This window comes from Oncorhynchus gorbuscha, linkage group LG12 (assembly GCF_021184085.1).
Source record: "Oncorhynchus gorbuscha isolate QuinsamMale2020 ecotype Even-year linkage group LG12, OgorEven_v1.0, whole genome shotgun sequence".
In the NCBI taxonomy this organism is placed as follows: Eukaryota; Metazoa; Chordata; class Actinopteri; order Salmoniformes; family Salmonidae; genus Oncorhynchus; species Oncorhynchus gorbuscha.
The window spans coordinates 6,855,930-6,869,126 of NC_060184.1; the positions used below are offsets into that span (position 1 = coordinate 6,855,930).

Sequence of the window (13,197 nt, forward strand, 5' to 3'; positions counted from 1 at the left end):
TATAAACAAAAATATGAACACAACATGTTAAGTGTTGGTCTCGTGTTTTATGAGCTGAAATAAACGATCCCAGAAATGTTCCATACTCACAAAAAGCTTATTTCTCCTAAGTCTTGTGCACAAATGTAGTTTACATCGCTGTTAGTGAGCATTTCTCTTTTGCCAAGATAATCCATCCACCTGACAGGAGTGGGACATCAAGAAGCTGATTAAACAGCATGATTATTACACAGGTGCACCTTGTGCTGGGGGACAATTAAAAGGCCACTCTAAAATGTGCAGTTTTCTCTCACAACACAATGCCACTGATGTCTCAAGTTTTGAGGGAGCGTGCAATTGGCATGTTGACTGCAGGAATGTCCTCCAGAGCTGTTGCCAGATAATTAAATGTTCATTTCTCTACCATAAACCCCCAATGCCATTTTAGAGAATTTGTCAGCACGTCCAACCGGCCTCACAACCACAGACCACGTGACAATCTGAGGCCCGTTGTCGTGCCATTCATCTGCTGCCATCACCTCAGCATGATAATGCACGGCCCCATGTTGCAAGGATCTGTACACAATTCCAGGAAGCTGAAAATATCCTAGTTCTTCCGTGGCCTGCATCCTAACCAGACATGTCACCCATTGAGCATGTTTGGGATGCTCTGGACCGACGTGTACGACAGCGTGTTCCATGTTTGGGATGCTCTGGATTGACACGTTCCAGGTCCCGCCAATATCCAGCAACTTCTCACAGCCGTTGGAGAAGAGTGGGACAACATTCCACAGGACACAAATAAACAGTCTGATCAACTCTGTGAAGGAGATGCGCTGCATGAGGCTAATGGTGGTCACAACAGATACTGACTGAACCAACGCCCCTAGTTAAAATTAAAAATATATACATCTATGACCAAGAGATCAGCATAAATCAAACGTTATTAGTCACATGGGCCGAATACAACAAGTGTAGACTTGAGCGTGAAATGCTTTCTAACAAGCCCTTAACCAACAATTCAGTTCAAGAAAGAGTTAAGAAAACATTGACCAAATAAACTAAAGTAAAAAATTATAAAAAGTAACACAATAAAATAACAATAACGAGGCTATATACAGGGGGTACCGGTACTGAGTCAATGTGGAGGCTATATACAGGGTGTACCGGTACAGAGTCAATGTGGAGGCTATATACAGGGTGTACCGGTACCGAGTCAGTGTGGAGGCTATATACAGGGTGTACCGGTACAGAGTCAATGTGGAGGCTATATACAGGGTGTACCGGTACAGAGTCAATGTGGAGGCTATATACAGGGGGTATCGGTACAGAGTCAATGTGGAGGCTATATACAGGGTGTACCGGTACCGAGTCAGTGTGGAGGCTATATACAGGGGGTACCGGTACTGAGTCAATGTGGAGGCTATATACAGGGGGTACCGGTACTGAGTCAATGTGGAGGCTTTATACAGGGTGTACCGGTACAGAGTCAATGTGGAGGCTATATACAGGGTGTACCGGTACCGAGTCAGTGTGGAGGCTATATACAGGGGGTACCGGTACTGAGTCAATGTGGAGGCTATATACAGGGGGTACCGGTACTGAGTCAATGTGGAGGCTATATACAGGGGGTACCGGTACTGAGTCAATGTGGAGGCTATATACAGGGGGTACCGGTACAGAGTCAATGTGGAGGCTTTATACAGGGGGTACCGGTACAGAGTCAGTGTGGAGGCTATATACAGGGAGTACTGGTACCGAGTCAGTGTGCAGGGGTTCAGGTTAGTCCAGGTCATTTGGACATGGAGGTAGGGTTAAAGTGACGATGCATAGATAATAAACTGCGTGTAGCATCAGTGTACAAAACAAATGGAGGTCGGGGTCAATGTCAATAGCCTGGTGGTCATTTTATGAATTGTTTTCTGAAAACATTTTTGACTGCCCTGGGGGAGGGGGGGGGGGTTGATCGCTTACATCTCGTGGTATTGACTCTGAATTGCAGAATTGGGTTGCGAAGTCCATTTTTTTGTCTTATATCTCGCTGGCTTTTAGGATTCTAATGCAATTTATGGGTTAATCTGTCGGGAAGAATTACAAGTACTGCTTCTGAAACCCTCTGAAATCAAATAGAGACATTCCAATCTCTACTTCATGTGTTTGTTTAGCTTTTTATGCCATTTTATTTTCTGTAATGAAAAGCGCTATTTCATTATTATGTAACCCACATATAAATATTTACACGTGTTACGTTTGCTGAAAAGTAAACGCAGTTGACAGTGAGAATACTTTGTTTGTTTGTTGCTGAGTTTATGTAAACAAAAACAACAAACACAGAATCTCGTCTTTTATGTACCTCACATAGATGGTATTTTTCATAAATGAATCTCTCTCTCTCTCTCTGTTCTCCAGGCTGAAGGAGTTTAAGTCCTCCCTCCTGGACGTGTTCCGTTCTGCACATGCTCAGTCCGTCGGTATCAACTCTCTGATGGAGAGTGTCAATAAGGACAGAGATGTCCCCTTCACCCTGACAGAGGTCCGGGCCGCCCTCGCTCGCATGCAGGACGACAACCAGATCATGTTGGCCGACGACATCATCTTCCTCATCTAAAGACCAAGGAAAACATCTTCATCTTAGAGCGAAGTGAAGAAGAGGTGAAGGGAGAGTTGTTTCCTATTGGAGACCAAGAAGAATTAGAAGGAATTCAGAAATAATTGAAATGGATTTTGACTAGTTCTTTTGGGTTTTGGGCTCCACTCCCTTCTTCCAATTAGCCTTTTTTGGTTTGTAACAACTTATGGACTAAAAAAGTAGTTGAAAGGATTATGGTTTTATTTTGTTGTAATGTTCGTAGGTTAATTCTTGATCAGGCTCACAAAGTTTGGTTTCTTTGCTTCACTCGTTTTTTTTAGCTACATATTATGGGATGTGCCAGGTCTGGTTACTCCCTGGAACATCTGCATCTGTTTTATGGTTTTAGTATTTCTTTTTTAAGAAAAATACCTTTCTTGTATATATTGTTTTGTTAAAGAAAAAGGTTTTCATTGTAAAGGTCTGTCAACTGTAATAATGCATCGAGATGAAAAATAAAATTACTTGGATGTTGAACGTTGTGATTACACACACACACACACACACACACACACACACACACACACACACACACACACACACACACACACACACGGCGAGAACACATCAGGGGATATAGTGTGTCCCTTGCGGTCGATTTGATAAGATGATAATAATAATAATTGTATGCCAAGCGAAACCATTTAACGTCTATAAAACAGATGAACAATGCAGTGAGGTACAGCTGCCTGGGAAATGCGGTTTCACTATGCTGAACACTGGGGAAATCGCAAGCTGTGGTTTTGATTGGGCAGATAAGGAACCCTGTAGCCTCGAGCTGAACCACCGTCCAGGCTAGTCTCTCTACACCCACGCCTGAGTCATCCTGAGCTGCATGTCCCAGCACACAGCCTGCCTCTATCTGCTCTCGCCTAGCACCGTCTAACCCCAGCCTGCCTCTATCTGCTCTCGCCTAGCACCGTCTAGCCCCAGCCCACAGCCTGCCTCTATCTACTCTCGCCTAGCACCGTCTAGCCCCAGCCCACAGCCTGCCTCTATCTACTCTCGCCTAGCACCGTCTAACCCCAGCCCACAGCCTGCCTCTATCTACTCTCGCCTAGCACCGTCTAGCCCCAGCCCACAGCCTGCCTCTATCTGCTCTCGCCTAGCACCGTCTAACCCCAGCCCACAGCCTGCCTCTATCTGCTCTCGCCTAGCACCGTCTAACCCCAGCCCACAGCCTGCCTCTATCTGCTCTCGCCTAGCACCGTCTAACCTCAGCCCACAGCCTCCTTTCAAAGTGACTTTTCTCTATCGACCCAATTCTTACCCCCAGCCCACACCTGGCCTCTCCTCTATCTCCCATCTACAGGTCCACACCCTGTCCTCTCCTCTATCTCCCATCTACAGGTCCACACCCTGTCCTCTCCTCTATCTCCCATCTACAGGTCCACACCCTGTCCTCTCCTCTATCTCCCATCTACAGGTCCACACCCTGTCCTCTCCTCTATCTCCCATCTACAGGTCCACACCCTGTCCTCTCCTCTATCTCCCATCTACAGGTCCACACCCTGTCCTCTCCTCTATCTCCCATCTACAGGTCCACACCCTGTCCTCTCCTCTATCTCCCATCTACAGGTCCACACCCTGTCCTCTCCTCTATCTCCCATCTACAGGTCCACACCCTGTCCTCTCCTCTATCTCCCATCTACAGGTCCACACCCTGTCCTCTCCATCTCCCATCTACAGGTCCACACCCTGTCCTCTCCATCTCCCATCTACAGGTCCACACCCTGTCCTCTCCATCTCCCATCTACAGGTCCACACCCTGCCTCTCTTCTCTCAGATCTGTGAATACCCCTGAGAATACATCTTTCTTTCACATTCGTCTGTGAAGTTACCCTGGGTGCCAGTCTGTTTGTGCTAACTTTTTGTGGAGTGGAATGATAGCACAAAACACGTCTGGATTTCAGGCTCGTATCAAATGTCCACTTTGATTTAAACTGTTTCCCTATATATTGACAAGTTATTTTGTCTTCGCTTGGGTCATGGTGGTGTTGAACAGAAAAATAACACAAACACTTCTGTTATGTAGCTATGTTATTTTAAACACTATGTAGCTATGTTATTTAAAACACTATGTAGCTATGTTATTTAAACACGTCTGTATGTAGCTATGTTATTTAAACACGTCTGTATGTAGCTATGTTATTTAAAACACTATGTAGCTATGTTATTTAAACACTATGTAGCTATGTTATTTAAAACACTATGTAGCTATGTTATTTAAAACACTATGTAGCTATGTTATTTAAACACGTCTGTATGTAGCTATGTTATTTAAAACACTATGTAGCTATGTTAATTAAACACTATGTAGCTATGTTATTTAAAACACTATGTAGCTATGTTATTTAAAACACTATGTAGCTATGTTATTTAAACACGTCTGTATGTAGCTATGTTATTTAAAACACTATGTAGCTATGTTAATTAAACACTATGTAGCTATGTTATTTAAACACTATGTAGCTATGTTAATTAAACACTATGTAGCTATGTTATTTAAACACTATGTAGCTATGTTATTTTAAACACTATGTAGCTATGTTATTTTAAACACTATGTAGCTATGTTATTTTAAACACCATGTAGCTATGTTATTTAAAACACTATGTAGCTATGTTATGTAAAACACTGTAGCTATGTTATTTAAACATGTCTGTATGTAGCTATGTTATTTAAAACACTATGTAGCTATGTTATTTAAACACTATGTAGCTATGTTATTTAAACACTATGTAGCTATGTTAATTAAACACTATGTAGCTATGTTATTTAAACACTATGTAGCTATGTTATTTTAAACACTATGTAGCTATGTTATTTAAAACACTATGTAGCTATGTTATTTAAACACTATGTAGCTATGTTATTTTAAACACCATGTAGCTATGTTATTTAAAACACTATGTAGCTATGTTATTTAAAACACTATGTAGCTATGTTATTTAAACACGTCTGTATGTAGCTATGTTATTTAAAACACTATGTAGCTATGTTATTTAAACACTATGTAGCTATGTTATTTAAAACACTATGTAGCTATGTTATTTAAAACACTATGTAGCTATGTTATTTAAAACACTATGTAGCTATGTTATTTAAACACGTCTGTATGTAGCTATGTTATTTAAAACACTATGTAGCTATGTTATTTAAACACTATGTAGCTATGTTAATTAAACACTATGTAGCTATGTTATTTAAACACTATGTAGCTATGTTAATTAAACACTATGTAGCTATGTTATTTAAACACTATGTAGCTATGTTATTTTAAACACTATGTAGCTATGTTATTTAAAACACTATGTAGCTATGTTATTTAAACACTATGTAGCTATGTTATGTTAAACACCATGTAGCTATGTTATTTAAAACACTATGTAGCTATGTTATTTAAAACACTATGTAGCTATGTTATTTAAACACTATGTAGCTATGTTATTTTAAACACCATGTAGCTATGTTATTTAAACACGTCTGTATGTAGCTATGTTATTTAAAACACTATGTAGCTATGTTATTTAAACACTATGTAGCTATGTTAATTAAACACTATGTAGCTATGTTATTTAAACACTATGTAGCTATGTTAATTAAACACTATGTAGCTATGTTATTTAAACACTATGTAGCTATGTTATTTTAAACACTATGTAGCTATGTTATTTAAAACACTATGTAGCTATGTTATTTAAACACTATGTAGCTATGTTATGTTAAACACCATGTAGCTATGTTATTTAAAACACTATGTAGCTATGTTATTTAAAACACTATGTAGCTATGTTATTTAAACACGTCTGTATGTAGCTATGTTATTTAAAACACTATGTAGCTATGTTATTTAAAACACTATGTAGCTATGTTATTTAAACACTATGTAGCTATGTTATTTAAAACACTATGTAGCTATGTTATTTAAAACACTATGTAGCTATGTTATTTAAAACACTATGTAGCTATGTTATTTAAACACTATGTAGCTATGTTATTTAAAACACTATGTAGCTATGTTATTTAAAACACTATGTAGCTATGTTATTTAAACACTTCTGTTATGTAGCTATGATGCTGCCACCAATGTTTGACAGTGGGGATAGGGTGTTCAGGGTGATGAGCTGTGTTAGTTTTACGCCAAACATAACGTTTTGCATTGTTGCCAAAATGTTCAATTTTGGTTTCATCTGACCAGAGCACCTTCTTCCACATGTTTGGTGTGTCTCCCAGGTGGCTTGTGGCAAACTTTAAACAACACTTTTTATGGATATCTTTAAGAAATGGCCACTCTTCCATAAAGGCCAGATTTGTGCAATATACGACTGACTGATTGTTGTCCTATGGACAGAGTCTCCCACCTCAGCTGTAGATCTCTGCAGTTCATCCAGAGTGATCATGGGCCTCTTGGCTGCATCTCTGATCAGTCTTCTCCTTGTATGAGCTGAAAGTTTAGAGGGACGGCCAGGTCTTGGTAGATTTGCAGTGGTCTGATACTCCTTCCATTTCAATATTATCGCTTGCACAGTGCTCCTTGGGATGTTTAAAGCTTGGGAAATCGTTTTGTATCCAAATCCGGCTTTAAACTTCTTCACAACAGTATCTCGGACCTGCCTGGTGTGTTCCTTGTTCTTCATGATGCTCTCTGCGCTTTTAACGGACCTCTGAGACTATCACAGTGCAGGTGCATTTATACGGAGACTTGATTACAAACAGGTGGATTGTATTTATCATCATTAGTCATTTAGGTCAACATTGGATCATTCAGAGATCCTCGCTGAACTTCTGGAGAGAGTTTGCTGCACTGAAAGTAAAGGGGCACGCACAATTTTTCAGTTTTTGATTTGTTAAAAAAGTTTGAAATATCCAATAAATGTCGTTCCACTTCATGATTGTGTCCCACCTGTTGTTGATTCTTCACAAAAAAATACAGTTTTATATCTTTATGTTTGAAGCCTGAAATGTGGCAAAAGGTCGCAAAGTTCAAGGGGGCCGAATACTTTCGCAAGGCACTGTATGTGTATGTGACCAATACAATTTGATTTGCCTCTGATGGTGTCTCCATAATTTCGGTTTTGTTTTCAGTCTCTTGACTGAGTAATGCTGAGTTGTTCTGAGAAAGCGATCAGCAGTTTCTGTGACCTGGATAGAGAGGAGTGGGTGGACAGTGTCTACCTCCCAGGGTGCCATTTCAGACTCTGTCAGACTCTGCCATCTGATCCACCTCTGTCTGCTTCCTCTCAGTCATAGAGACAGTATTCTGCTGTCTGCTTCTTCTCAGTCATAGAGACAGTATTCTGTTGTCTGCGTCCTCACAGTCAGACAGTATTCTGTTGTCTGCGTCCTCACAGTCAGACAGTATTCTGTTGTCTGCGTCCTCACAGTCAGACAGTATTCTGTTGTCTGCGTCCACAGTCAGACAGTATTCTGTTGTCTGCGTCCTCACAGTCAGACAGTATTCTGTTGTCTGCGTCCTCACAGTCAGACAGTATTCTGTTGTCTGCGTCCTCACAGTCAGACAGTATTCTGTTGTCTGCGTCCTCACAGTCAGACAGTATTCTGTTGTCTGCGTCCTCACAGTCAGACAGTATTCTGTTGTCTGCGTCCTCACAGTCAGACAGTATTCTGTTGTCTGCGTCCTCACAGTCAGACAGTATTCTGTTGTCTGCGTCCTCACAGTCAGACAGTATTCTGTTGTCTGCGTCCTCACAGTCAGACAGTATTCTGTTGTGTGTGTTAAGTTGGATCCCCAGATATTTAAATATTGACTGGCTTTCATCAAGGTGCCCACTTAAGAAAAAGCTTCAAACTGTAACCAACGCTTGCAGTCTGGTTCAGGTTATCAGTCAACCTACCAGGGTAGTTACAAACAGCACAGGAATGAAATCATCGATATGTATTGATCTCATCTTTACTAATGCTCCAGAAATTTGCTTGAAAGCAGTATCCAGATCCATCGGATGTAGTGATCGCAATATAGTAGCCATATCTAGGAAAACCAAAGTTCCAAAGGCTGGGCTTAATATAGTGCATAAGCGGTCATACAGGACGTTTTGTAGTGATTCCTATGTTGTTGATGTAAAGAATATTTGTTGGTCCGTGGTATGTAATGAGGAGACACCAGATGCTGCACTTTATCCATTAATGAAATTGATTATTCTAGATACTAATAAGCACGAACCCTTTAGGAAAATGACTGTAAAAACTGTTAAATCCCCATGGATTGATGAGGAATTGGAAAATGGTTGAGAGGGATGAGACAAAAGGAATGGAAAATAAGTCTGGCTGCACAACCAATTGGAAAACGCATTTGAAATTGAGAAATCATCAAATCAAAATCAAATCTAATTTTATTTGTCACATACACATGGTTAGCAGATGTTAATGCGAGTGTAGCGAAATGCTTGTGCTTCTAGTTCCGACAGTGCAGTAATAACCAACAAGTGACTGTCCCACTGGATGTCATAAGGTGAATGCACCAATTTGTAAGTCGCTCTGGATAAGAGCGTCTGCTAAATGACTTAAATGTAAATGTAAGTAATCTAACTAACAATTCCAAAACTACTGTCTTATACACAGTGTAAGGGGATAAGGAACATGTACATAAGGATATATGAATGAGTGATGGTACAGAGCAGCATACAGTAGATGGTATCGAGTACAGTATATACATATGAGATGAGTGTGTAGACAAAGTAAACAAAGTGACATAGTTAAAGTGGCTAGTGATACATGTGTTACATAAGGATGCAGTCGATGATGTAGAGTACAGTATATACATATGCATATGAGATTAATAATGTAGGGTAAGTAACATTATATAAGGTAGCATTGTTTAAAGTGGCTAGTGATATATTTATATAATTTCCCATCAATTCCCATTATTAAAATGGCTGGAGTTGGGTCAGTGTCAATGACAGTGTGTTGGCAGCAGCCACTCAGTGTTAGTGGTGGCTGTTTAACAGTCTGATGGCCTTGAGATAGAAGCTGTTTTTCAGTCTCTCGGTCCCAGCTTTGATGCACCTGTACTGACCTCGCCTTCTGGATGATAGCGGGGTGAACAGGCAGTGGTTCGGGTGGTTGATGTCCTTGATGATCTTTATGGCCTTCCTGTAACAACGGGTGGTGTAGGTGTCCTGGAGGGCAGGTAGTTTGCCCCCGGTGATGCGTTGTGCAGTCCTCACTACCCTCTGGAGAGCCTTACGGTTGAGGGCGGAGCAGTTGCCGTACCAGGCGGTGATACAGCCCGCCAGGATGCTCTCGATTGTGCATCTGTAGAAGTTTGTGAGTGCTTTTGGTGACAAGCCGAATTTCTTCAGCCTCCTGAGGTTGAATAGGCGCTGCTGCGCCTTCTTCACGACGCTGTCAGTGTGAGTGGACCAATTCAGTTTGTCTGTGATGTGTATGCCGAGGAACTTAAAACTAGCTACCCTCTCCACTACTGTTCCATCGATGTGGATAGGGGGGTGTTCCCTCTGCTGTTTCCTGAAGTTCACAATCATCTCCTTAGTTTTGTTGACGTTGAGTGTGAGGTTATTTTCCTGACACCACACTCCGAGGGCCCTCACCTCCTCCCTGTAGGCCGTCTCGTCGTTGTTGGTAATCAAGCCTACCACTGTTGTGTCGTCCGCAAACTTGATGATTGAGTTGGAGGCGTGCGTGGCCACGCAGTCGTGGGTGAACAGGGAGTACAGGAGAGGGCTCAGAACGCACCCTTGTGGGGCCCCGTGTTGAGGATCAGCGGGGAGGAGATGTTGTTGCCTACCCTCACCACCTGGGGGCGGCCCGTCAGGAAGTCCAGTACCCAGTTGCACAGGGCGGGGTCGAGACCCAGGGTCTCGAGCTTGATGACGAGCTTGGAGGGTACTATGGTGTTGAATGCCGAGCTGTAGTCGATGAACAGCATTCTCACATAGGTATTCCTCTTGTCCAGGTGGGTTAGGGCAGTGTGCAGTGTGGTTGAGATTGCATCGTCTGTGGACCTATTTGGGCGGTAAGCAAATTGGAGTGGGTCTAGGGTGTCAGGTAGGGTGGAGGTGATATGGTCCTTGACTAGTCTCTCAAAGCACTTCATGATGACGGAAGTGAGTGCTACGGGGCGGTAGTCGTTTAGCTCAGTTACCTTAGCTTTCTTGGGAACAGGAACAATGGTGGCCCTCTTGAAGCATGTGGGAACAGCAGACTGGTATAGGGATTGATTGAATATGTCCGTAAACACACCGGCCAGCTGGTCTGCGCATGCTCTGAGGGCGCGGCTGGGGATGCCGTCTGGGCCTGCAGCCTTGCGAGGGTTAACACTTTAAATGTCTTACTCACCTCGGCTGCAGTGAAGGAGAGACCGCATGTTTCCGTTGCAGGCCGTGTCAGTGGCACTGTATTGTGGCACTGTATTGTCCTCAAAGCGGGCAAAAAAGTTATTTAATCTGCCTGGGAGCAAGACATCCTGGTCCGTGACTGGGCTGGATTTCATCTTGTAGTCCGTGATTGACTGTAGACCCTGCCACATGCCTCTTGTGTCTGAGCCATTGAATTGAGATTCCACTTTGTCTCTGTACTGACGCTTAGCTTGTTTAATAGCCTTACGGAGGGAATAGTTGCACTGTTTGTATTCAGTCATGTTGCCAGACACCTTGCCCTGATTAAAAGCAGTGGTTCGCGCTTTCAGTTTCACGCGAATGCTGCCATCAATCCACGGTTTCTGGTTAGGGAATGTTTTTATCGTTGCTATGGGAACGACATCTTCGACGCACGTTCTAATGAACTCGCACACCGAATCAGCGTATTCGTCAATATTCCCATCTGACGCAATACGAAACATGTCCCAGTCCACGTGATGGAAGCAGTCTTGGAGTGTAGAGTCAGCTTGGTCTGACCAGCGTTGGACAGACCTCAGCGTGGGAGCCTCTTGTTTTAATTTCTGCCTGTAGGCAGGGATCAGCAAAATGGAGTCGTGGTCATGTGACTAAACTGAATTAAAAAACAATACCAATTATATCTGACTAAATTATGAAAGAAAGACAAGCATTGTAATTTTGAATTCCGTAAAGTGAGTGTGGAAGAAATGAAAAAAATATTGTTGTCTAGCAACAATGACAAGCACCCGTAGTCTGACAATTTGGATGAAAAATGACTGAGGATAATAGTGGACGATATTACCACTCCTATTTGCCACATCTTCAGATTAAGCCTACTAAAAAGTGTGTTCCCTCAGGCCTGGAGGGAAGCTGAAGTCATTCCGCTACCTAAGAGTAGTAAAGCCCCCTTTACTGGCTCAAATAGCTGACCAATCAGCCTGTCACCAACCCTTCGTAAACTTCTGGAAAAAATGGTGTTTGACCAGATACAATGCTATTTTACAGTAAACAAATTGACAACAGACTTTCAGCACGCTTATTTAGACCTTTATTTAACTAGGCAGGTCAGGGAAGGACTTATAAGGAAGGATATTAAACAAGCACAGCACTTACACAAATGACTGATGACTGGCTGAGAGAAATTGATGATAAAAAGATTGTGGGAGCTGTTTTGTTAGACTTCAGTGTGGCTTTTAACACTATCGATCATAGTCTGCTGGTGGAAAAATGAATGTGTTATGGCTTTACACACCCTGCTATATTGTGGATAAATAGTACCTGTCTAACATAACACAGAGGGTGTTCTTTAATGGAAGCCTCTCCAACATCATCCAGGTAGAATCAGGAATTCCCCAGGGCAGCTGTCTAGGCCCTTACTTTTTTCAACCTTTACTAACAACATTCCACTGGCTTTGAGTAAAGCCAGTGTGCCAATGTATGTGGATGACTCAACACTAAACATGTCAGCTACTATAGTGACTGAAATGACTGCAATTCGTAACAAAGAACTGCCATTGGTTTCAGAGTGGGTGGTAAGGAATAAGTTAGTCCTAAATATTTGTAAAACTAAAAGTATTGTATTTGGGACAAATCATTCACTAAACCCTATACTTAACTAAAGTCTTGTAATAGATTGGATTGTAAACAGTCAGAACATATCGATACAACAGTAGCTAAGTCTGTCCATAATAAAGCGCTGCTCTACCTTCAGCCTTATCAACAAGGCAGGTCCTACAGGCCCTAGTTTTGTCACACCTGGACTAATGTTCAGTCGTGTTGTCAGGTGCCACAAAAAAGGGACTTGGGAAAATTGCAATTGGCTCAGAACAGGGCAGCACAGCTGGCCCTTGGATGTACACAGAGAGATAATACTAATATAATGCATGTCAATCTCTCCTGGCTGAAAGTGGAAGAGAAATTCACTTCACTTTACTTGTATTTATCAGAGGTATTGACATGTTGAATGCATCCATGCATAACCCACAAGACATGCCACAAGAAGGTCTCTTCACAGTCCCCAAATCCAGAACAGACGATGGGAGGCTCACAGTACTACATAGAGACATGACTAGATGGAACTCTATTCCACAGTACTACATAGAGCCATGACTACATGGAACTCTATTCCACAGTACTACATAGAGCCATGACTACATGGAACTCTATTCCACAGTACTACATAGTCATGACTACATGGAACTCTATTCCACAGTACTACATAGAGCCATGACT

The 13,197-nt window shown here is 42.0% G+C and overlaps 1 protein-coding gene across 1 annotated transcript in view; it reads left to right on the forward strand.

The window, feature by feature from the left end:
• mcm3 (minichromosome maintenance complex component 3) overlaps window positions 1-3,085 on the forward strand; it is a 31,239-nt gene extending 28,154 nt beyond the window's left edge. Inside the window, exon 17 of the mRNA XM_046293155.1 lies at window positions 2,389-3,085. Coding sequence (XP_046149111.1) covers window positions 2,389-2,587 — 199 coding nt within the window. The 3' untranslated portion in view covers window positions 2,588-3,085. The remainder of the gene's footprint in view (window positions 1-2,388) is intronic.
• The last annotated feature ends 10,112 nt before the right edge of the window (window positions 3,086-13,197 follow it).